The sequence below is a fragment of the Pleurodeles waltl genome, chromosome 3_2 (genome assembly GCF_031143425.1).
Source record: "Pleurodeles waltl isolate 20211129_DDA chromosome 3_2, aPleWal1.hap1.20221129, whole genome shotgun sequence".
Taxonomy (NCBI): Eukaryota; Metazoa; Chordata; class Amphibia; order Caudata; family Salamandridae; genus Pleurodeles; species Pleurodeles waltl.
In genome coordinates this window covers 173,979,883-174,006,250 of record NC_090441.1, presented here as the reverse complement: position 1 = coordinate 174,006,250, position 26,368 = coordinate 173,979,883, and the positions used below count along the sequence as shown (strand labels likewise).

The 26,368-nt window shown below is 45.8% G+C and overlaps 1 protein-coding gene across 4 annotated transcripts in view; it reads left to right on the top strand.

Moving 5' to 3' along the window:
• The window catches only part of USP37 (ubiquitin specific peptidase 37), a 328,025-nt gene that overhangs the window by 270,132 nt on the left and 31,525 nt on the right, over positions 1 to 26,368 (top strand). For all 4 annotated transcript variants that reach the window (XM_069227105.1, XM_069227104.1, XM_069227107.1 and 1 more), the window contains 2 exons: positions 7,133 to 7,202; positions 12,968 to 13,106. In XM_069227105.1, the coding sequence (XP_069083206.1) occupies positions 7,133 to 7,202; positions 12,968 to 13,106 (209 nt within the window). The remainder of the gene's footprint in view (positions 1 to 7,132; positions 7,203 to 12,967; positions 13,107 to 26,368) is intronic.

Below are 26,368 nucleotides of genomic sequence, written 5' to 3'. Positions count from 1 at the left end.
ACTCTCAATGTCCTCAGCCAAAATGATTCTCATTGCCCTGAAATGGCTGAGGCAATGGTGGTTCCCGGACCTCCTTCACCCGTCACTCCGACCACACCCCAGGCTTCCATGCAGACCAGACCTCCTGATGAAATTCGGAGGTTAGATGACACCCCAGTCTCTTCTCCTTGAGTTTGGCAGCATTGCTCCTGAGCTAGTGCAGTATGGGCACCTCAATCTTCCACAGGACTGTATTGGAAATTCTGAAAGAGGCAAAACGGCCTTCCACCTGAGCTGCTTATGCCTCCAAATGGAAGAGATTTTGCATCTGGAGTTCCTCCAAGAAGATAGACCCTGCATCCTGGCGGGAGGATGTCATCCTGCCATTTGTTACACTGATCTGGTTTACAATTCTCTTCTATTAAAGTCCATCTGGCAGCTTTGACTGCATACAGAAAAGGTCCGTCACAAACCTTTCTTTCATTTGCCAGTCATAGAAGATTTTCTAGAGGGACTCAAAGTTTTCCCACCACTCAGGCATCCTTCTTCACCATGAGAACTGAACGTGGTTCTCTTACGTCTCATGAATCATCCATTTGAGCCCATACACAAATCTCTCCAACACCTCACTTGGAAAATGGCTTTCCTTGTGGCAGTGACATCAACACGTAGAGTTAGCGAGATTCAGGCTCTCGGTGCTCATGAGCCCTACAGTGTTCCACTCCTCCAAAGTAGTCATGTGTACACATCCTACATTCTTACCCAAGGTTCTCTGACTTTAATGTCAACCAGACGATTTCCTTACCAACTTTCTTTCAAAAGAGAGGGCCCTACACTCTCTCTAGACGTAAAGAGGGTTTTAAAATTCTATTTACACAAAACCAAATCTATTAGAAAATCGCAACACTTTGTCAATTATGGGCTGGTTCGTACTGGGCTGGCCACCTCCTAAACATAAGCAATCCTCCCTCCTCCCCGGTGGAGTAGACAGAATAATATCTCGGGTATTCCACGACTGTCAGCGATGACTGCCTACAAAAAGAACAGAGAAGAAAAAAACTAAAAAGTTAGAGCTCAATGCTCCAGTGTCCTGTCAGAAGGATCCGGAAAAAAGAACGGAGGTAACTGCCTCACTCTAGGCATGATGGGATACTGGAGGACTGGCTGTTCAAGTCAGTTTCCTTTTTCTTCATTGATAATGGCAGCCTATGGGCTACACTGCCCTGCACTCCTTCATTGTTTTGCATCATAAAAAGGTTAATGAAATACTTTTTTTCTCCTGAATTTTCGACTCATTCATGCATTTGAATGCATGTGCCTTAACTTTGTCCTTTTTAAATCAAACTGGATGAAGAATTTTGGACACTGTAGACTCCTAGGCTGCATATGGACATTCTTAAGTGACTTTGCAGGCCTTCCTGAAGTAAGGCGAACATGAAAACTTAAGTTATATTGGGGGGGAAAAGTGCTCCGGGGTTCCTGCAGGCAGGTGGAACTATTCACCGCTTATGACAATCATGGAAATACCCCTACGAGAGAACTGGAGTTAAAGGTAAACTATTCCTTAAGGGCTATTTGGCTGCCCTGTCTATCACTGTGTTTTCATGACAAGCCACCCCTGTTTAGATCGCCACAGGTGTTGTGCTTCAGGACTCATTCTTTAAATTAGAAATTTGCAAGAGAAGACACATTACTGAATGTTTAACATTCTGGAGGGTACATCATTTTGCTACCCTCGCTTCTTCCAGTGACTTGCATGACAGGACCCTATTTTATGCTAACGTGTTATGTGCTGCAAACCTCAAAACAATTACAGAACACATGCCAGTTGACTCTTCATGGCACTGGAGTAGATTAGGTCTGTTGAGCAGTCACGGCTGAAGCTGCATGGTGTCACTAGATGAAGCTGGAGAGTGGTAGTGTTTTTCAGGCCAGTCTGACACCAGGAAGGACATTCTTAAGATGAGAAATCTATGAAAAGTCTTTGTAACCAACGGAAATATTATTGCATAAGATAAGTAACGTTGCATTTTAGACAAATGGAATCCCTGGTTTCCACACTTTATTTTTCCCTTTTTAATTTGGAGTGAAGGGGAAAGTATATAGAGCAAATGGTTTAATAAGCATAAAGCCTCTCAGGGGAAACAAACTACACTACTGCTTTAAGGCAGTAAAGTTAGGCCCACAGCTGCAACACAGCTAAAGCTTAGCTGAAGGTAGATCTTGAAATGGGACAAATCTGAAACCCCAATTCAAATTCAACTGGCTGAAAAACAGAAGAATTAGGATTTTGCAATGACTTGAAAAAGTCCAGACCTCAGCAGTATTGATGCTGTAGTATGTCCTAAACAGCTGTGCGGACATAAAGTTCAGCAAGCTTATGCAGTTTTATAAAGGGGGAAAGAATGTCTCCAATGTGATACAAGACAGCCCCTGTATGAAACATTTACTTCAGGTTTCTGGTTTGAGAGGTGGTTCCATATGCTACTTTTTCACTGAAGATGTCTGAAAATATTGTCTCTTTTAAACTACTGACAGTGAAAATTGAGTTGTGACGTTTAAATATCTTTTGTAATGTTTTTAGGGAGTGTAGATGTAGAAGTCTTAATCTTTGATATAGAATTTTAAAAGAGTGCACTTTATTTTTCACATCAGTCTTTAGGTGTCCTCCATATCTAGACGCATCAAAATGCCTATTTTCCTGTCATTTTATGAATCTGACTTTGAGACCAATTTTGATTTTAAGCTCGTCCAGTTTGTTTTTCAAATAAGTTTGTCCCTTCATATGATGTAATACTTTTTTCTCCATTTGATCATGGTTCAGTCATCTACATATTTATAGTGTTTTGATATTGCTGTTCGTGCACCACGTGCAGTTTTCTGAAGGATTTGCTGCGTGTCAGGCTATCATATGTAGGGAAGAGCTTCCTCATAGGAGTTTGACTTAGTGGACCTAGATTGTTGCAGTTTTGGAGCTTAGCTCATATTAGCGCTGAGGCATCTCTCCCATAGTTTAATAATCCTGTTTCCTGGAGTCTAGTCAGATTAACAGAGTTGCCAGTGGCATGGGCAGGAAGTGAAGTGTTTCCAGGGGGACACGTTTAGAACTGGGGATGTATTCAGTATTTAAGTAGGTTAAGTTATTATGGACTACTAGAGTAGTGCAACTACTTAAAGACTAACATCTGCTTACGAGACTGCCTAACCTTTTGTGTTACCAAAGAAGCGGGGTGTATTTTTACTTCTAAATACATGTTATAAACCTATCTGCATGCCTACATTTAGCTTTTTATTTAATTCAAAGTAATTGGTGCAAATCTAGTTGCCTTTAGTAAACCTAATTGAATTTTACATCTTTAAAAAATTAGACTGCTAAGGAAATGGAACTAGTTAGGGAGTGACTAAATGTGGCTGAATTGTGACACTGCAGAGTTTAAGGAACCTAGCAACATAAATATCTCTTGATGCATGGTACATTTTTTCTGTGCCAGTGTTTGGAATCCTTGGCCAGTGGTCCCTGCCCTTTTCACCTTTCCTTGCTTAAAATATAGTTTATGTAACCTTTTTTAAGAGACAACTCCTTCCTAGGCAGATGTGTAACGTAATTTTCTGTCTGAAAATTGTTTTATTTTAAGTAATTATTTTCCTCAATGGAATGTTTTTAATATGTGAGTCCCTTCAGTAGAAGGACGAATAGATAAAACACGCTCTGTAATCGGCCACCTAGACTCGCTGTCAAAACTATTTTTATCAATTCGGTTTCTTGATCGGAGCGAGCAGGCTGTACTCATGAACATAAAGTTTGCATACTTAACCTCTAGGAGTGGCTTCTCAGTCAACTTGCTGTTTTGAAAGTCCCCATCCACAATTAGTTGAAATGTTCATGTGTTTCTTATGCAGTGTGGGTCCATCTATGAAGGATCTTGTGCATTTATTCATCTCACTACACATTTCTCAGTGTTAACAATCACTCAAAAGCAGAAATGTCATACCTATCCCCTCAATGTGCACCAGAAACTTCATTCCAGGGGTGCCATAATCTGGTAAAACCTCTGTACCCATCTGGCTGTAACTCAAGGATTAATGGTTGGGTCAGATACAAACTCGCTGAAAGTATTCCTAGAGGGAAGTTTGATGCACTACATTTTGAGTATTGTGCTGGACCCTTTGATCCAAGGTTGTCTTCGTTTTTACTCATTTCACATGACATCCTTCTTGTAGGCTTTGTCAACTGGCCCTTGCTCTTTGGCCTTGTGGTTAGCACATTGTTGATGCCCTCACCTCTGGTACCTGAGCCACCTCTTCACACAAGCAGGGCACAACAGCCTGACCTTTAGCTTGGACCTCACAATACTGTGCACTTTGCTGCACAGATGTCGACTTGATGGTACAAAATTTCTAGCTCTTAAGGATTGATCATTGAAGCAGGGGTCCTGGGCTAGATCTGCTCATCCATTGATTTTTTTGGCTAGCTCCCACCTATGACTTTTCTGCTTTTGATGATATTCACGCTACACTGATCAAGCCTGATCTCAGTTGTGCTTTAGCTAACATCTGCTTTGTCTTGCCTCTGGAAAAACCTACATGAAACCTAGAGGTGCAGTCATTGTCTCAGGGCACCAAAGAAGTTAAAAGGGCTCAAGAATGAGGAAGCTGAAAATTAATACAAAAGGGGAAGTGCTCCGAAGAAATCTTTAGCAAGGCCTCCTTTTCATTGGAGAATTTGAGATGCGTACTCAGATAATACTTTCCATGGTAGCTGCAGAGAAAAAATATGGGAAGTATGATGAGATGGCCTCAGATGAGGAAGCTAAGTCAGCCAGTTATCTGGACCAGCCCACTATAACGCAAGTCTGGAAGGAGTACTTATCTGATGAATTACCCATTGATTCGTCATAAACTTCCTTGCAATCAGAAGACACAGTATCCTACTTATCCTTATAGGCAGGCTGCACAACGTCTGATTTGAACATGCAAAGCCCAGTCTTGCGCTTCATCTTTGATCACATACTACAGTTTCTCAGCTTTTGAACTGTATATGGAAGGGAAGTTCAGTGTTTTTCAAGACTCCTGTGTCATTCCGACTGTCCTTCCCTGACACAATGAGAATTGCAAGGCTCCGGATGCGGCAACGTCTTGACAGTTGCCATGACAAAACTTGACTGTCATGCAACTGTGCTGCAAGTTGTCACTAAACTCCATCTCAGCCCTGTACTCTCTGGAGAGAAAGAACCTCAGGCTGAGTGACATGAGAAGAAAACAGTATAAAGTCACCACCCAGGCTGACCTCATGTGATATGACAGAGCAACAAAGGCCTTTTTGACCATGCGCTCGTCACCATTTGAGCAACTTGCAGTAGGTTTGCCCAACCACAGGGGTGGTTCTTTTACATTTACAACAGCAAACTTTCTAGCCTGCAGGGAAAACAGCAGTGGTGCTCCTAATAGGGCAGCACAGCTGCAGGTCACTCCATAGACCCAAGAGGGGAGACTTACAAAAGTGTGAGGTTCAATCAAAAGCAGTTTTGATGGATCCAGTGGAGATTATGGTAAAGTTCAGGCTGTTAAGCTGAGGAGCCATGCAACATTCGCCACCCCAACTGGATTACTGCCAGGACTTTCCCTAGCTTCTCAGTAAATGTGAGCTGTGACCTCAACCATGCCGTTTCTTTGCTAGATGGATACATCAGTCACATTAAATTTGAAGAGGCTGCTAGCTACTTTCTATAAACACCAAAAATACTTTGAACTACTACTCCTACTACTCCCTACATGCTGATTTGAAGGCTGACACTTCAGTAGTGAAAAGCGGTATTGAACATGAGACGATGGAGCAACTCTTCCCCGCCTCCCAGTTACTCACCATTTGCTTTTCTGTTCAGATAGATGAGTATATAAACATAATTCAGTCTTGGAGCTAAATCAGTTACTTGCCTATTCAGGTGGTCCCTAGCATCGGTATGTTCTAAAAATCCAGATTTGACTTTCTATACTGTTCTGTGTATTTCTGTATTTACAGAAACTGAGAATGGGTGGTGCCAGATAATGTGGTATTTAGTATGGTAAAGGTATGCCGAACTGACTTTATAAAGACCTGTAAAAAGGCTTTATTTTTTGTGTTAAGTTGTTCTTTGAGTAGATTTTCAGCTTGACGTGAAGGACTGCTCATAGTATAAAAATGGTATAATTGTTAATCACCTTTATAGGTCTGGTACTTACTCTTTCAACCACCAGTGCTCTGGCTTTTCGGGGAAGTGGAACTGTTCCCTTCCCTAGAGATTTTATTTTTCAAACTGTCTATCTGACCCATATCGTTTCCCTCTATCATTTATTCTTAGAACAGACATACAATAGAGTAGTAAATAGATGATTTACAGTCTGCCGATCTGTATTATGGTTTGCTTGTTTTACACAGTACTTAAAAATAGTCTAAGCTTGCAAAGCGTCTTAATTTGTGACTGACACAAACGTCTGAATATCATGGTAGCCATGATTGCTAATTTTGTATTCAACTTATCTTTCTTTCCTGTTACTTTTTATATTCCTTTTTTGGTACAATATTTAACATGGCTGACTTTGCATCTGATTAACATGTACAATCCACAATCGCCTTGCTATTGAATTTGTACAGCAGATTATACTACAAAGGAGTTTAATTGAAATAACAGCTGAATACAATTTAGGAGACTTGTAAATAGACCTATTAATACATGTAATATTTACACGCAAGGGCTTTTAAAGGGGATGTCAGTCATTTTTAGTGTCAGTTGCTTTATTTTAGATTAGATCTTTTAAATTGAAAAATAGCCAACTCTAATCATGCCTGAAGAAAGGAACCTTAAAGTGAATTAGATGTTTTCTTTAAGGTAAATGTTAATTCACATGTTTTGTGGGTTCTCACACAAAGGTTGTGCCATTTTTTATTACACATTAATTTGAGAAAATACCCTCTATAGAGTAATGCTACAAGAACATAACTTCTCCTTTTTAAGTCTAAGTGGAACCCCATGTTACCCATAGTTTAATAACTTTGTGCTAAGTTTTTACTTTGAGGCCTCATTATAAAGATATTGTATAGGTTTTCTTTAAACATTTTACTTTGTCATTCCTCTGTTCTATTCAGCATAGAAAACAAGCTGTTTCTTTCTTGCAGAATGGAGCACTGCCCCATTCCTATCGCCTTATCAGCGTTGTGAGCCACATCGGGAGCAGCTCGTCTTCTGGTAAGGTACCCAGTTTAAGTACCACTAGTGTTGGTATTTGACACATCTGTCCACTGCATTCTGGTAGTACTCAAATGAAGTGTTCACGTTTCCCTCTTACAGCACTGATGTATAGCACCAATCTTGTTTCATAAAATAAAGAATAAGTTCCACCGTAACTCCACTAATTAGTCTTACAGCCCCCCCATTGATCTTATTTTCGCAGTATTAGGAGTTGGCACTTTTAAAGTAGATGCCCTAACACTTTACAAACTTAGTCATTAGGCAGACTATTCTGAAAGTGACATATCCATTACCTGGCCTGTCCCTTTTGCTGCTGTTCCTATCACCTTAGTCGTCTTTGTCGTCCTTGAAGTGGTAACTGTTTAGTTAGGAGAAGGTAGGAGAGTCACCATTAAAGGCTGGTGTAGGACTGGACATAATAGGAGTCACTTTAATGAGTTACCAGGGCATTTAGTCCTAAGTCCTAAACAAGAAACTGAATAAAACTGAATCTGTTTTATCTTGAGTGTTTCTCCACATAGGTGACCGAAACAGTTAACCTTATGAGCTGGCATACAGAGTAGAACTTTGAGATAGGAGAAGCCTAGGTGTCAGCTCTACAGAATACGTCAATGTAATGGGGGCTTTTCACAGGCGAATTCATGTTCATTTAAAAAAAAAAAAGAGATAAAGCAAAATATCCAGTTAGCATGGGGGTTATATTGCCTGTTTACCAGCGAATGAATGAATCCCCAAATGTTTAACTTTGACGTTCAAAACCCATTAGACAACAAAAGATAACTGATAGATCATCAAGGTTTTGAAATATTCCATCTCCCACAATTGGGGTTTCGCAAAAAAGATATGTATTCTTGTCTGCTTGAATCAAAATTCAGTTCAGTGTCTGACAAAGGAGTCTTTCAGACCGGTTAATCTCTCAAAAAACACTAGTGTAGCAGGATAGAGCAATTCCAGGTCTCCGATACGGCAGCAAAAAAGCCACTTTTAATTTAACAGAATTAGCATAGGGTTTAGATTTAAACTGTAAATGCTGCACACTTAGGGCACAAATCCCCAAACGTGAGTGAGTCACTGCACTGGAACGATCCTTCTGAAGAATGAAAGTTTTTATGAACCAAGGTGTTCACCAGTAGGCATCATGGCGTGAAGTCATCAGCAGAACTAAAAAGACAACCAAGTCTGAAGGAGTGAAGATGAGTACTGCCGATCCATTGAAAAGTAACACCAGACTAAGCAAATTAATACGTTTTGAATTTTTTTCAAAACACATTGTGGCTTGCAGTAGTCTGTAAACAGGTTGGTTGCTGGTTCCAAGTTTTAGCCACTAGAACCCAAAAGTAGTTTCCTCCCATACACGTCAGTTTATAACATTACTGCTGAAAGAATCTTGGAGGAGGGCCACAAGGAATGTGGAAGTTTTGATCAAGATTTTACTATTGTCTATATTACATTCCGGTGTATCAGCACTTAGCCAGGATTGAACGGCTGTTGGATAAGAATTAAGTATTCTGCAGTTCTTTTTGAGGTTTGTAAAACACCCACTCCAAATGAATGTCCAATTTATCAGATGTCGCATATCAATGTTAGAGGATCGGCAACAAGGAGGACCACAATGAGACCCCAAAATGAACTTGCATTTGGTTCTAAAAAGAGCTCCAGGACCAGGCAGCAGTTGCTCAAATAATAATCAAAACAGCATGAAGGAGTAACTAAGTCCAATGTCCTATAATCGTTCAACCATAATCAGTTGTGTTGAACGTCGCAGATCTGTTTATAGAAATCCTGCAGAAAAGCTCTTGTCTGTTTAACCCGAGGTAATTGAGAATGGCAACTAAATCAGTTCTGCCCCAATGCCAGGACTAAAGTCTATGTGAAACATATCCAGAAGACTAATTTTCTAAAAGATCTGATAACCATCTGGCTAGTTACTTCTTTGTGTGGCTTACAATGCTAGTAGTGAGTGCAAGACCAGTTTGTTAAATTATACCTGATAGACAGCAAATTACTTAATTCAGAATTTTACCCTGGCATCGGACTGGATCTGGGTATTTTCGACCACTATTCCTGCACCCAGGTAGGTGGCGTTGTTTGGATCAGCATTGTTTGCAACAGAAGTGGCGTGAGTGGTGCCTACACAGGCTCCACCCCAGCGTGCTAATGTTGGTTCTTTTCTTCCTGAACCAGTTAGCGCTAATCATTGAAGAGCTACCCCTCAGTCACTTTTTTGACTTTTTTTCTTTACTTTTTATTGACACTTCTTTGAGAATTAATTTGCCTTGTGTGATGGGGAGGTCCCCAAAGAAACCTATGGGATTCAAACCATATAGTTCCTGTCACAGGCAAATGTCTGACAGACCCACTTTTGCATTGTTTATGGTGCTTGAAGAGGGATCACAACTCCAAGACTTGCAAGGACTGCCATGCCTTGTACCCAAAGACTGAGTTGGCGTTACCTCAAGCTCCTCGATATCAGGCAACCAACCCAGCGATGCTCACGATCCCAGTCATAAGGTGCCTGGAACCACTTGCTGAGCTGCACCAGTTGGTTATCATCTCAGTCCAAGTTGTCGGTCAAGTCCCACAGCAAAAAAGTCAGAGATGCCTGTCCAGATCCTGAAACGAGGCATGGTGGGGCATCTGCTCTGCAGCACTAGCTGCTCAGCAGAGCAACTCCTGCCCAACTAAGTTTGGAGGCCATGCACCTCATATGTCTCCCTTGGAGACTGGATGATAGCATTGGACTTGCAAGACTCATACGTCCACATCCTCATCCTGCCTAACCAGAGCGGTTACTTGCAGGTCACAGTGGGCAAATAGCACTTTGTTTTCTATGCACAATTTTAGCCTTACCAAAGCTGCTCAGGTGGTCTCCAAGGTGGTAGCATTGATTGCAGCACATAGGCGAAGGTCAGGGGTTCCAGTCTTCCCCTACCTTGACGATTAGCTGCTGAAGGAGAGCTCACCCCAAGCCGTATTCTTCCACCTCCTCAATCTGCTTGAGTCAACTATAAACTTGCTGAAGTGTCACCTGGCTCCCTCTCCGATACTCCCTTTTATCAGGGCTGTTCTGGACACTGCAGTTTCAGACCCATCCTCCCGAGCTGCGAGTCCAGGATATTCAGGCTGTGACACTGATGTTTTAACACTTGATAGGCTGCCTGGACGCCAGGGTGAACAAACTCAGCCGTCGATGCTTAGCAGGTCATGAATGGTGTCTCCAACAGGTGGCGCAAGGTCCCTTTCAAGAGTGCAGAAAGCCTTGGTTAGATCTGTTTGCCACTGACTAGAATGTGCAGTGTTAACAGTTTTGTGTGCTCAAGTTTCCAAGTTGCTTATTGTAGGAAAGTCCCCTCTTTCTGGCATGGTTACCCCCAATGATTATGCGCTCTTAACATTTGGTTGTTGTGGTACTTCATACACCCACAAATGGCATACTGGTTATACCCCTGTAAGTCCCTTGTAGATAGTACTTAGGTACCCAGGGCATTGGAACACCAGGGGTCTCCGATGGGCTGCAGTATGTATTATGCCACCCAGGAGGAGCCCATGCAAACTGTCTGAAGAGCTGCTATTTGCAGCCATACAAGAAATGGTGCATGCACACTTTAACTACAGGTCTCTACACCAGGTCACTGTCACCCCCATGGTACGCCCTTTCAGGCCAAAGGGCAGGGTACAGGTCCCTGTGTGTTTGGCCACCCCTGCATGAGCAGAGGTGCCCCTACGTACTCCATTTCCAACTCCCTGGACTTTGTAAGTGCGGGGAAGCTATTTTATCTATGTACTGGCCACTGGTCTACCTGTGATCCAGCTACATAATGGTAACTCCAAACCTGGGCATGTTTGGTAACAAACATGTCAGAATCATACCCTAATAATGATTCCAGAATTGGTGGCATGATTCCATGCACTCTGTGGTTTCTTAGAGGATCCCCAGTTCTGCTCCTACAAGTCTTCCATGGTCTGCGGGCAACTGGTGCTGCTGCAGCCCCACCCCCGTCACAATTCTGCCCTCCTGCTGCTTGACCAGTTCTAGCAGGGGACAGCAGAACAAAGGATTTCCTGTAGTAGTGGGGGTGCAACCTCCTCTCCTGTGAAAATGTTACTGGGCTGGGAAGGAGTAGCCTCCCCATGCTACCAGACTGCTTTGAAGGGCACATTTGGTGCCCTCCTTGCATATTCCAGTTTGCCCCAGTCCAGAGACTCCTTTGTGTTTAGTGCCAGAGTGGGGACCAGTATGAGTGACCACTCCCCTCTACATCCCTATGGAGGAGCCCGGGGCTCCTCAAGGTGGCCACTTGGTTCTGCCATCTTGGAAACAAGATGTGTAGAGGCCTTTGGGAGCATCTGACTGGGTAGGAGAGGTAGCTGACGTCAGTGACCCCTCCTGATAGGGATGCAGGATGATAGTCTTTCTGTGGCTCCTGTCAGCAATCTGCAACGTTTCCACAGCTGTGCATCCTGTGGGATCAGATCAGCACGACTTCAGCTGCACCAAGAAGCAAAAGGGGATCTCCTTGAAGTGACGCAGGCACCTAAGGCAATGACGTCCGGGTGATGGGATCTTCTGTCCACCGGATCTGAGAAGATTTTCCTACACAGGTGGTATTTCGGAGGGAATCCCCCTGGGTCCTCTCTGCCTTCTAACGTGGGAGACTGTGAGCCCTTTCCTCTTCCATCAGGACGGAATCCCTGTGCACCACGACTGCTGCAGCAACCTCAGCTTGTTGACTCCTGCTTCAAGGGATCTTCAGGCTCTGAGTAGCCCTGGGCCCCCAGCTCTCTACCTCTGCAAGGACAGTCTTCTGTCTGCTGCCCCAACGACTTGAACTCACCTTCAGGTGTACTGACTGGTCCTCACTGCAACTTACTGTGCCTGCTGCCAGTGAGTTGATTGTGGGGGCGCCAACTGCTTCTGCTGGTTCTCCTGTCTTCTAAGGGTCAGCCCTGACTCCCCTCCATGGGTCGAGTCCCCAGGACCTTGCTGGTCCTCCAGAGCTATGCAAAACTTTCACAGGCTCCTCTTGCATTTGCTTGTTGGTGGCTATGCTGGTAACTAACCAGTATGCAATCCTATAACTGTCAAGTGACAGCTCGTAGGTGACTTCAGGGACTCGCCTGCAGCTCCTGAGCCCCACAGTTGGACTTCATCACCGTTGACCCGGATCTTGCAGAAAGGTGGGCACTGGCTTCTGCCCCACCCTGGATACTCCTGCGTGGGCTAGACTGTCCTTTTGCAGATCTTCAACAGGAATCCACCCTTTGGTTCCACTGGTCCCATCCTGCTTCTGGTTAATACCCTAGGTACCTGCTGATTTCTTACTGATCCCACCTGCCTCCACATTCTGAGGAGTAGTCCTAGGTGTCGTCTTAAGCTTCCAAGTTGGGTTAAGAGTTGCCATAGTCTCTACTTATGATGTGCAAAAAATGGGTGAGGAACTGATTTCTGGAACAGTGGCAGTGTGTGTATGGCTTTGACGTAAGCTCTGCTGTGGTACTGAATGCTGAGACTGAGCTGTACATAGCAGACAAATGATACTTCTGGGCTGAGATTACAGCTTTTCAGGAACAATTTTGGTGCAGGTAAATATTCAAAATAGGAGTCATCTGTGGGTTTTGTAGAGTATCCACCAGATATATTTACAAAAGGTAAGTAAATTGTTTAATGGCGTCTGTATGTAACTTGTGAATGTGAAATTAATTTTTGCAGTGCTGCGATCTGTTTTTGCATGTGCTATATATATAAACTTTTTTTTTGGTAGGGCATTATATCAGTGATGTATTCGACCTCCGAAAGCTTGATTGGTTCACGTACGATGATTTGATGGTGTCCAAGATCCAGGAGGTGGAGGTTCAGAGTGAAAGAGATCGGACGGGTTACATATTTTTTTACATGCACAGGTAATTAATATTGCCACATGAAAAGAATTGACTGTCAGATGCAAGAAAAATGGTTTATCAATTCAGTGTTTGTATTAGCATGTAGCTTGTGTAGCTGTAGATCATACTTCGGGCAGCTGTGTTGTGGGCCAACATTGCAAGTACAAATTTTGGTTTTGAGGTGTTACATGATCCCTCCCCTGAGCCCACAATACATCTGGACATGGACTCCATTGCATCACTTGAGCATGGTGTCGAGGGAACATGTTCTGATGGGAGAGATAGTGGGAGGTCTATCCTGTTGGGGGTCAAGGAGATTGAACCCTAGAAACTATCTGTTCGATGGCATCTGTCGCTGTAGATACGCATGTTTTGCATAGCTCGCCATCTGGTGTTGGGCCGGAGTGTTACAAGTTGTGTTTCTTCGAAGAAGTCTTTCGAGTCACGGGACCGAGTGACTCCTCCTTTTGTCTCCATTGCGCATGGGCGTCGACTCCATCTTCGATTGTTTATTTTCCGCCATCGGGTTCGGACGTGTTCCTGTCGCTCCGAGTTTCGGAACGGAAAGATAGCTAATTTCGGAAGATTTTCGTCGGTATTGTTGCGTTCGGGATCGGCGTAGTTAGATTCAACACCGCGTCTAAGATCGAAGAGCTCCGGTGCCCTTCGGGGTAATTTTTTCGATCCCCCGTCGGGGCCTGGTCGGCCCGACCGCATGCAGAAGAACGCCGATGGAACGGACCCCGTTCCGTTTCTGTCCCAAATGCCACAATAAATACCCCTATACAGACCAACACTTGGTCTGCAACCTGTGCCTGTCACCTGAGCACAGTGAAGACACCTGCGAGGCCTGTCGTGCGTTCCGGTCCCGAAAAACACTCCAAGACCGTCGAGCCAGAAGACTTCAGATGGCGTCAGCGCCGACAGCCCACCGGGAGTTCGAGGAACAAGAAGAGGAAGGAACCTTTTCGATCCACGAATCGGACTCCGAAGGATTCGACGATACACAAACCGTGAGTAAGACGTCGAAAACCACTCAGAAGAAGATTTACAAGGCCCAGGGGACGCCACTGCCACCAGGCCATGGCTCGACCCATAAATTCGGTGACCGACCGTCGGCACCGAAAAAGGCCCAAACAGTGCCGAGATCGTCCGACTCCGGTCGAGACACCGGCACGCAGCCTTCTCGGGACCGAGAAAGTGCTGGAGGCAAGCATCGACACCGAGATGCCGGTGTAGACACGGCTCGACGCCGAGACAGCGGCACCGAAGAAGATCGACGCTGAGAGGTTTCGGCCTCGAAAAAGAAAAAAGTCACCTCGGAGCCGAAAAAAGATGCAGACAGGGTTTCGGTGCCAAAACAAACTGCAACCGACCCAGTTTCAGGCTCTTATACAGAAGAGCACTCGCTAACCTCCCAAATGCAAAAGCATAGGTTTGAGGAAGAGCTACACTCAACTGATGTAGACCATACGCAAAAGCGTATTTTCATACAGCAGGGGACAGGAAAAATAAGCACCCTTCCCCCTATTAGAAGAAAGAGAAGATTGGAGTTCCAAACTGAACAAACACCACAAACAAAAGTGGTGAAAATAGTTACCCCACCACCCTCTCCTCCACCTGTGATTAACGTCTCACCAGCACAAACTCCATCACATTCCCCAGCTCACACCGCCATGAGCCAGGGTGACCAAGATCAAGACGCATGGGACTTATACGACGCCCCAGTGTCAGATAACAGTCCGGAGGCATACCCTACGAAGCCATCTCCACCAGAGGACAGCACTGCGTATTCTCAAGTGGTGGCTAGAGCAGCACAATTTCACAATGTAAGCCTCCACTCAGAACAGGTCGAGGATGACTTTTTATTCAACACACTCTCCTCCACCCACAGCTCCTACCAAAGCCTGCCTATGCTCTGGCACGCAAAAGAAATCTTTAAAGAGCCGGTCAAAAGTAGGGCAATCACACCAAGAGTGGAAAAAAAGTATAAGGCGCCTCCTACAGACCCGGTTTTCATCACTACACAGCTGCCACCAGACTGTCGTTGTAGGAGCAGCTAGGAAAAGGGCCAACTCCCACACATCTGGAGATGCACCACCCCCAGATAAAGAAAGCCGCAAGTTCGATGCAGCTGGTAAGAGTCGCTGCAAACCAGTGGCGCATCGCTAACTCCCAGGCACTACTTGCGCGCTATGACAGAGCCCATTGGGATGAGATGCAACATCTCATTGACCATCTGCCCAAGGACCTACAAAATAGGGCAAAACAAGTGGTTGAGGAGGGACAGACCATTTCCAACAACCAAATCCGCTCCTCCATGGACGCTGCAGATACAGCTGCACGGACAATTAATACATCTGTAACTATCAGAAGGCATGCATGGCTCCGAACGTCTGGATTTAAACCAGAGATTCAGCAAGCAGTTCTCAATATGCCTTTTAACGAAAAAGAACTATTCGGTCCAGAAGTGGACACAGCGATTGAGAAACTCAAAAAAGACACAGACACTGCTAAAGCCATGGGCGCACTCTACTCCCCGCAGAACAGAGGGAATTACAGCACATTCCGTAAAACACCCTTTAGAGGGGGGTTTCGGGGTCAGAGCACACAAGCCAGCACCTCACAGGCAACACCGTCCAGTTACCAGGAACAGTACAGAGGAGGTTTTCGGGGACAATATAGAGGAGGGCAATTCCCTAGGAATAGAAGAAAATTTCAAAGCCCCAAAACCCCTACTTCTAAGCAGTGACTCACATGTCACTCACCCCCTCCACACAACACCAGTGGGGGGAAGAATAAGTCATTACAAAGCATGGGAGGAAATCACTACAGACACTTGGGTTCTAGCAATTATCCAACATGGTTATTGCATAGAATTTCTACAATTCCCTCCAAACATACCACCAAAAGCACAAAATTTGACAAAACATCATTCCAATCTCCTGGAGATAGAAGTGCAGGCACTATTGCAAAAGAATGCAATCGAATTAGTGCCAAACACACAAATAAACACAGGAGTTTACTCACTGTACTTTCTGATACCAAAGAAGGACAAAACGCTGAGACCAATCCTAGACCTCAGAATAGTGAACACATTCATCAAATCAGACCACTTTCACATGGTCACACTACAAGAAGTATTACCATTGCTAAAACTACACGACTACATGACCACTTTAGACCTCAAGGACGCGTATTTCCATATACCAATACACCCATCGCACAGGAAATACCTAAGGTTTGTATTCAAAGGAATACATTACCAATTCAAGGTACTGCCTTTCGGATTAACAACCGCACCAAGAGTCTTTACCAAATGTCTAGCGGTAGTCGCTGCACACATCAGAAGGCAGCAAATACATGTGTTCCCATATCTAGACGACTGGCTAATCAAGGCCCATTCGTTAATAGAGTGCTCAAATCACACAAATCAGATCATACAAACCCTCTTCAAACTAGGGTTCACCGTCAACTTCACGAAATCCAACATTCTGCCGTGCAAGGTACAACAATACCTAGGAGCCATAATAGACACAACAAAAGGAGTAGCCACTCCAAGTCCCCAAAGAATTCAAAATTTCATACAAGAACCTTTTATACAACTACACAAGAATAAGGTCGTCCTAAGGACTAATCCTAAATTTTTGCCAAAGGTTATTTCACCGTTCCATCTAAATCAAACAGTGGAACTTCCAGTGTTCTTTCCACAGCCAGATACCGTAGCTGAAAGGGCACTACATACATTAGATGTCAAAAGAGCATTAATGTATTACATTGACAGAACAAAGAACATCAGAAAGACTAAACTATTTATTGCATTTCAAAAACCTCATGCAGGAAACCCAATATCAAAACAAGGTATAGCCAGATGGATAGTTAAATGCATCCAAATCTGCTACCTTAAAGCTAAACGACAGCTGCCCATTACACCAAGGGCACACTCAACCAGAAAGAAAGGTGCTACCATGGCCTTTCTAGGAAACATCCCAATGCAAGAAATATGTAAGGCAGCCACATGGTCTACGCCTCACACATTCACCAAGCACTACTGTGTAGACGTGTTATCCGCACAACAAGCCACAGTAGGTCAAGCCGTATTAAGAACATCATTTCAAACTACTTCCACTCCTACAGGCTGAGCCACCGCTTTTGGGGAGATAACTGCTTACTAGTCTATGCAAAACATGCGTATCTACAGCGACAGATGCCATCGAACTGAAAATGTCACTTACCCAGTGTACATCTGTTCGTGGCATCAGTCGCTGTAGATTCGCATGTGCCCACCCGCCTCCCCGGGAGCCTGTAGCAGTTTGGAAGTTACCTTCAACTATTTGTATATGCATCATCTCAACCTTAAATAGGTACATACTTAGTCACTCCATTGCATGGGCACTATTACTACAATTCAACTCCTACCTCACCCTCTGCGGGGAAAAACAATCGAAGATGGAGTTAACGCCCATGCGCAATGGAGACAAAAGGAGCAGTCACTCGGTCCCGTGACTCGAAAGACTTCTTCGAAGAAAAACAACTTGTAACACTCCGGCCCAACACCAGATGGCGAGCTATGCAAAACATGCGAATCTACAGCGACTGATGCCACGAACAGATGTACACTGGGTAAGTGACATTTTCATTAGAGGGCACAGATTACAAAACTCTGCCATCTCCAGAGCCACCAGTGAATCCTGATCCCAGGGCACAGCCTGCATCTGAGTCTACAGGCCAAGCATCTGTCTTTAGAGAGTGGCTCAGAGCCCCAAGAGTACTTTGAAAATGCCTTGATAGCTGGCACTAACCACTGTCCCCAAACCTTGAGACACTAGTCCCATACCTTAACACAAGCATACTCTGCTTCACTGCAACAGTCACCACACAGTGACTTGAACCATGAGCAAGATCCACATGATATTTACTATGAGCCCATCTCAACTGAGGAGGGGAAGATCCCGAGTATGAGTGCCTCCCTGTATGTTCATCTTTCGAACCCTACCGAGTAATGGTTTTACCATTGAATGGCACAACACTGATCACATAATCATCCAGACAGTTGTAGATCACTATAAGATGAATCTACATGTTAGACAAGGAAGACCTGGTATGATGGGTACTGCTGGAAGAAAGAGCAGTTGATGAAATGTCTGCCAGAGGCCTACTGCATGATATTCAAGGAACTGATGCGTCTGACACTACATCATGCAAGAGGTAACACAAGCGTCTTGCTCAGACACGTGTCTTAGCCTCTCATGGTTCCTCTCAAAGCTTTAGGAACAGCTCATTAATGCATACTTTGATGCTGTGGTTCCCAACCTGTGATCTGGGGACGCCTGGGGGTCCGCGAAGCCTCCTCAGGGGGTACGTGAGTGCTTCAAAAATTAAATATTAATAGATTAGGTCCCCAGCTTTCAATAATGTCTCAGTTGGGGGGGGGGGGGGGGGCGCGCCCAGATTCCAATATTGATTCAGTGGGAGTCCCTGGGTTCGAGTAATGATAAAGTGGGGGTCCACTGAAGTCAAAAGGTTGGAAACCTCTATGATGGATAACATTTGTGTGTGCCTCATGCAGACTCAAAGGAAAGATCAATGGGACAGACAGCTAAAGCCATGGGAGCACTTCAAATCCAATCCTGCAGGCATGTTGTTCAGCGCAAACAGGTGAGAGATGGTGCTGGGCTGCAGCAACAGTCTTTTCAGGAGGGGCAGTCACCCAAAATGTTATCCAGAGGAGCACTCTGTGGGCAGTGGCAAAGGGAAAGGTAGCAGAGCCAAAGCAAAGGGGGTGTCTACCTCGAAGCAGTGGCTTGTCCACCACATTCCTCCCTTAAAACACCCTTTTTTTAATTGGGGTGGGGGTTAGAGAATAAGTTTAAAAGTGCCCTTTATCTTGGCATGGTTACCCCCATTTTCTTCCTGTTGATGTGTTTGACTGTGTCCACTGGGATCCTGCTAACCATGGACCCCAGTGGTTATGCTCTCTCTCTCTAACTTGGTAACTGTACCTCTTTCTTCCCACAATTGGCATACTGGTCCCCCATGTAAGTCCCTCATATATGGTACGTAGGACATTGGGGTTCCAGGGGATCCCTGTGGGCTGCAGCAGTTATTCTCCCACCCATAGGGAGCCCATGCAAAGGGTTCTGCAGGCCTGCCATTGCAGCCTGAGTGAAACTGGTGCATGCACCCGTTTTCATTACAGGTCACTGCACCAGGTCACTATAAGGCACCCCTATGGTAGGCACCCTCAGCTCAGAGGGCAGCGTGGAGGTACCTGTGTGAGGGCACCCTGCACCCTCAAACTCCAGATTCATTCTCCTAGACTTTGAGTGTGGGGACACTATTTCACTTATGTACTGGACATAGGTTACTTCCTATGTCCAGCTACATAATGGTAACTCCAAACTTGGGCATGTTTGGTATCAAACATGTTGGAATCATACCCCAATACTGTTGCAAGTATTGGAAGTATGATTCCATGCACTCTGGGAGCTCCTTAGAAGACCCCCAGCATTGCTACCACCAGTCTTGCATCCCAAGCTGCTGCCACCCCTCAGACAGGCTTCTGCCCTCCTACTTGTTCTGATCAAGCCCAGTAAGGCAGAACAAAATTTCCTTTGGGAGAGGGAGATAACACCCCCTCTACCTTTGGAAATGGGTGTGACTGGCTTGGGAGTGGTAGCCTCCCCAAGCCACTGGTATGCTTTGAAGGGCACATTTGGTGCTCTCCGTGCATAAACCAGTCCACACCATTTTAGGGACCCCCAGTCCCTGCTCTGGTGTTAAACTGGACAATGGAAAGGGGAGAGTCCACTCCCCTGTCCATTACCACCCCAGGGGTGGTGCTCAGAACTCCGCCAGAGGGTCTCTGGGATCTGCCATCATGTTTCCAATTTTGGCAGGGAACTCTGGGAGCATCTGAGAGGCCAGGTAGGTGACGTCGGAGCCACCTCCTTTTAGGTGCTTACCTGGCTAGGTGGCTAATCCTAAATAGCCCCAAAAGGGGGATCTCTCTCTTGGGTGGGGTCCTCAGATCGGGCTTGCAAGACTCCAGCAGGATTCCTCTGCAACCTCCACTTCAGCTTCTAGCCACTGGACCTGTGACTGGACCCTCCAGGAACCGGCAACCCTGCAATCCACAAAGAAGACTCTTCTGCAACTTTGTTTCCGCGACTCCTTCCAGCTTCGCAACATTTCCCTGGCTGTGCATCCTCAGAAGACAGCAACTCTTCAGCATGCGCAAGAAGGAATCTTTCTTGAAGTGAAGTAGTCACTCCCTTGCATCCGAAGGCACGTGCTGCAATGACGACCGGCTGCTTGGATCCCCCTCTCATTCTGAGCTGCATGGATCCTGCATCACAGGTGGTGGTCCGGAGTAGTCCTCTTGGTCCTCTCTGCCAGCTTTCCATCTTTGGAGGTAAGCTTTTGCCCTCCCACGCAGGACAGTACCCCTGTGCACTGCATCTCTTGCAGCTGCCAAGGCTTGTTTGCATCTCCTCTATGGGATCCTCAAGTGAAGTGTAGCTCCAGTCCACAGCACTCCTTCCTGCGACGCTCAGCCCTCTGCATGGTTCTCCTGCAGCGTGGGATCCTTTTCTGTAGTGCTGCATGAGCTTCTACAGCATCTTGTGTCCCCATCCTGTGGGGGCTGCCTCTGCTCCTGTGGACTCTGCGATGCTGAGGGTCCTCTATGACTCCCCTTCCTGGGTTGAGTCCTCCTGGGCTTTGCTGGTCCCCGGCAGCACTACTTTTCCACTAACCACAAGTTTGCCTTTGCCAGGGCTTATTAGTGGAATTCCTGCACACGCTGTCTGCAATGATCAATCCAGTGTGGGACATCTGCATCCATCAGGAACTCTTCTTCAGCTCTAGGGCTGCAGTGCTGGCCTGTTCTTCCTCGCCGTTGACTAACTCCTGCAAGTATGGCGGGTGGGTAGTAGCTCCTACTCTTCCTGAACTCCTGTGACTTTTGAAATCTCCACAGGTCTTCCTCTCCAGGAACCGTTGCTGGTTCCTTGCAGTCTTGTCAGGGTGTCTTTTCTTTTTCTTCCTTTTGGGTGGTTTGGGTAAATTCCACTGATTTACTCCTTTCTTGGTCGCTGGGGGGGGTATTGTGCTACTTAACTCTGGTTTCCTAGAACCCCCAGCTCCCCTCTACAAATTCCACTTACTTAGGTGGGGGTCCTGTGTTCACATTCCATTTTTTTTGTAACATTTGTGCTCCTCCTAGTGTCACTATTGCTTATTGCACTTTTCTAACCTTTCCTACGCCTATTTGTGATTACTATTGTACATATTTAGGGAGTATTGCCTTTTTAGTAATTTTGGTATTGTCGCTTAAATAAACGTGCCTAGGTGGTAGACTTTTGCATTCCACTTTCTTATTATATGGTTTGTGCTTCCCCTAGACCCATTTCTACTGTTGTGATTTTCACTAATTGCACTGTATTCTAACTTTTTATGCTGTGTCTGCATACTAGTGTATATAATGTGTGTATTAACTCCCGAGGGAGTATAGCCTCAATGGTATTTTTTGTACTTGTGTCACCAAAATAAAGTTGTTTTTTTTGTAACACTGTGGTTTCTTTCATGTTTGCAAGTGCTGTGTGACTACAGTGGTATTGCATGAGCTTTGCATGTCTCCTAGATGAGCCTTGGCTGCTCATCCACAGCTACCTCTAGGCTTCTAGACACTGCCTTTCTCTTCACTACGAGGGGATACCTGGACCTGGTATAAGTACCCTAGGTGTGTGTGTGTGTACACACACACACACACACACACACTCACACACTCAGTCATATACACACACACTCAGTCATATACACACACACTCAGTCATATACACACACACTCAGTCATATACACACACTCAGTCATATACACACACTCAGTCATATACACACACACACTCAGTCATATACACACACACTCAGTCATATACACACACACTCAGTCATATACACACACACTCAGTCATATACACACACACTCAGTCATATACACACACACACACTCAGTCATATACACACACACACTCAGTCATATACACACACACACTCAGTCATATACACACACACACTCAGTCATATACACACACACACTCAGTCATATACACACACACACTCAGTCATATACACACACACACTCAGTCATATACACACACACTCAGTCATATATACACACACACTCAGTCATATATACACACACACACTCAGTCATATATACACACACACACTCAGTCATATATACACACACACACACACACTCAGTCATATATACACACACACACACTCAGTCATATATACACACACACACACTCAGTCATATATACACACACACACACTCAGTCATATATACACACACACACACTCAGTCATATATACACACACACACACTCAGTCATATATACACACACACACTCAGTCATATACACACACACACTCAGTCATATATACACACTCAGTCATATATACACACTCAGTCATATATACACACACTCAGTCATATATACACACACTCAGTCATATATACACACACACACACTCAGTCATATATACACACACACACACTCAGTCATATATACACACACACACACTCAGTCATATACACACACACACACACACACTCCGTCATATACATACACACACACACGCACACATTCCTACAATAAAGTTATACCTTCTGCAATGGGTGGGAATAACTCAGTGGGTCCTATCTGTGATCCAGCAGGGATACTGCTTGAAATTCCCTACTATGCCACTAAACAAAACACCTCGCCATCAGTCAGGAATATCAAACTCTGCTGCAGGAAGCAGAACAGCAGTTGTCAATGTTTCAATGGATCCTGTCCCACCACACTAAAGGTGAAAGAGCATAATAGTTATACTTTCTGATACTGGAAACAAGACCATCTGATAGACTTATAGTTGCAGATTCCTTACCTTAGAATTTCCCCAAGTGTTCGTCTGGATCTGGAGATTTTTCTCAGGCACTACTCCTGCACGTCGTTAGGTGGCATTGGTCTGCTTCGTGTCAGTAGTTGGTGTCGTGCACCGGATAGGACGTTGCTGGGCCTATATAGGTGCCCCCCCAGTGCGCTGAGTTCAGTTCTTTTCTTTCCATGCCAGCCAAGTGCAAATCCAAAAGATTACCCCAGTCACTTTTTGATAGATTTTTTTCAATAACTTTTTGTCGAAGATTTTTGAGTGTATTCACTCCTGGTGTTGAGATGTCAGCAGTTCGGGCTGGACTGTTCCCATGGGGAACCGGGTCAAGACTGATTTGCGTATGGCTGGGTCCAAACTGGAATGGCATGGCAGGCAAAATAACTGATGGATGATTAAACCCAGATCTGTGACTGGGAGTGAATGTTTGATTTGTTCTGCATTCGTCCATCTGCTGTTTTTGCATTTGTCACCCAAAGTGGGAAGGGAATACCCAGACGTGGGTCCCATGCTTGCTATGTCACCAGTTTCAAGCTAGCCTGGCTGATGAAGGGTGATACCCTGATTTGTGCAGCTTTGGCACTGGTGATGGTTGCTGCATTTTACAAGCCAGCCATCCAGCTGGTGCAGGCTATGAATGGTATTGACATATGAGCTGCTACCACCACTAGGTGTGAGAAAGTAGCCTCTTTCTAGCCTTGTTACCCCCACTTTTGGCCTGTTTGTGAGTATGTTAGGGTGTTTTCACTGTCTCACTGGGATCCTGCTAGCCAGGGCCCAGTGCTCATAGTGAAAACCCTATATTGTCAGTATGTTTGTGTGACTGGGACCCTTCTAGCCAGGGCCCAGTGCTCATAGTGAAAACCCTATATTGTCAGTATGTTTGTGTGACTGGGACCCTTCTAGCCAGGACCCCAGTGCTCATAAGTTTGTGGCCTATATGTATGTGTTCCCTGTTTGATGCCTAACTGTCTCACTGAGGCTCTGCTAACCAGAACCTCAGTGGTTATGCTCTCTCTGCTTTCCAAATTTGTCACTAACAGGCTAGTGACTAAATTTACCAATTCACATTGGCATACTGGTACACCCATATAATTCCCTAGTATATGGTACTGAGGTACCCAGGGTATTGGGGTTCCAGGAGATCCCTATGGGCTGCAGCATTTCTTTTGCCACCCATAGGGAGCTCTGACAATTCTTACACAGGCCTCCCACTGCAGCCTGAGTGAAATAACGTCCACGTTATTTCACAGCCATTTACCACTGCACTTAAGTAACTTATAAGTCACCTAGATGTCTAACCTTCACCTGGTGAAGGTTGGGTGCAAAGTTACTTAGTGTGTAGGCACCCTGGCACTAGCCAAGGTGCCCCCACATCGTTCAGGGCAAATTCCCCGGACTTTGTGAGTGCGGGGACACCATTACACGCGTGCACTGTACATAGGTCACTACCTATGTACAGTGTCACAATGGTAACTCCGAACATGGCCATGTAACATGTCTAAGATCATGGAATTGTCACCCCAATGCTATTCTGGCAATGGGGGGACAATTCCATGATCCCCCGGGTCTCTAGCACAGAACCCGGGTACTGCCAAACTGCCTTTTCAGGGTTTGCACTGCTGCTGCTGCCAACCCCTCAGACAGGTTTCTGCCCCCCGGGGTCCAGGCAGCCCTGACCCAGGAAGGTAGAACAAAGGATTTCCTCTGAGAGGGTGTTACACTCTCTCCCTTTGGAAATAGGTGTGATGGGCTGGGGAGGAGTAGCCTCCCCCAGCCTCTGGAAATGCTTTAATGGGCACAGATGGTGCCCATCTCTGCATAAGCCAGTCTACACCGGTTCAGGGATCCCCCAGCCCTGCTCTGGCGCGAGACTGGACAAAGGAAAGGGGAGTGACCACTCCCCTGACCTGCACCTCCCAGGGGAGGTGCCCAGAGCTCCTCCAGTGTCCCAGACCTCTGCCATCTCGGAAACAGAGGTGTTGCTGGCACACTGGACTGCTCTGAGTGGCAAGTGCCAGCAGGAGACAGAGGCTCTTTCTGATGGGCTCTTACCTCTCTTGGTAGCCAATCCTCCTTCCTAGGTAGCCAAACCTCCTTTTCTGGCTATTTAGGGTCTCTGCTTTGGGGATCTCACCAGATAACGAATGCAAGAGCTCACCAGAGATCCTCTGCATCTCCCTCTTCACCTTCTGCCAAAGGATCGACCGCTGACTGCTCAGGACGCCTGCAAAACCGCAACAAAGTAGCAAGATGACTACTAACAACCTTGTATCGCTTCATCCTGCTGGCTTTCAACTGTTTCCAGGTGGTGCATGCTCTGTGGGTAGCCTGCCTCCTTTCTGCACCAGGAGCTCTGAAGAAATCTCCCGTGGGTCGACAATCTTCCCCCTTCAACCGCAGGCAACAAAAGACTGCATCGCCGGTCCTCTGGGTCCCCTCTCAGCACGACGAGCGTGGTCCCTGGAACTCAGCAACTCTGTCCAAGTGACTCCCACAGTCCAGTGACTCTTCAGTCCAAGTTTGGTGGAGGTAAGTCCTTGCCTCCCCACGCTAGACTGCATTGCTGGGTACTGTGTGATTTGCAGCTGCTCCGGCTCCTGTGCACTCTTCCAGGATTTCCTTCGTGCACAGCCAAGCCTGGGTCCCCGACACTCTAACCTGCAGTGCACAACCTTCTGAGTTGTCCTCCGGCGTCGTGGGACTCCCTTTTGTGACTTCGGGTGGACTCCGGTTCACTTTTCTTCTAAGTGCCTGTTCAGGTACTTCTGCGGGTGCTGCCTGCTTCTGTGAGGGCTCCCTGACTTGCTGGGCGCCCCCTCTGTCTCCTCATCCAAGTGGCGACATCCTGGTCCCTCCTGGGCCACAGCAGCATCCAAAAACCCTAACCACGACCCTTGCAGCTAGCAAGGTTTGTTTGCGGTCTTTCTGTGTGGGAACACCTCTGTAAGCTTCACGACGTGGGACATCCATCCTCCAAAGGGGGAAGTTCCTAGTCCTCTTTGTTCTTGCAGAACACCAAGCTTCTTCCAACAGATGGCAGCTTCCTTGCACCCTCAGCTGGCATTTCCTGGGCTCCTGCCCACTCTAGACACTGTTGCGACTCTTGGACTTGGTCCCCTTGTCTTACAGGTACTCAGGTCAGGAAATCCACTGTTGCATTGCTGGTGTTTGTTCTCCTTGCAGAATCCCCCTACCACGACTTCTGTGCTCTGTGGGGTTATTAGGTGCACTTTACACCTACCTTTCAGGGTCTTGGGGTGGGCTATTTTTCTAACCCTCACTGTTTTCTTACAGTCCCAGCGACCCTCTACGAGGTCACATAGGTTTGGGGTCCATTC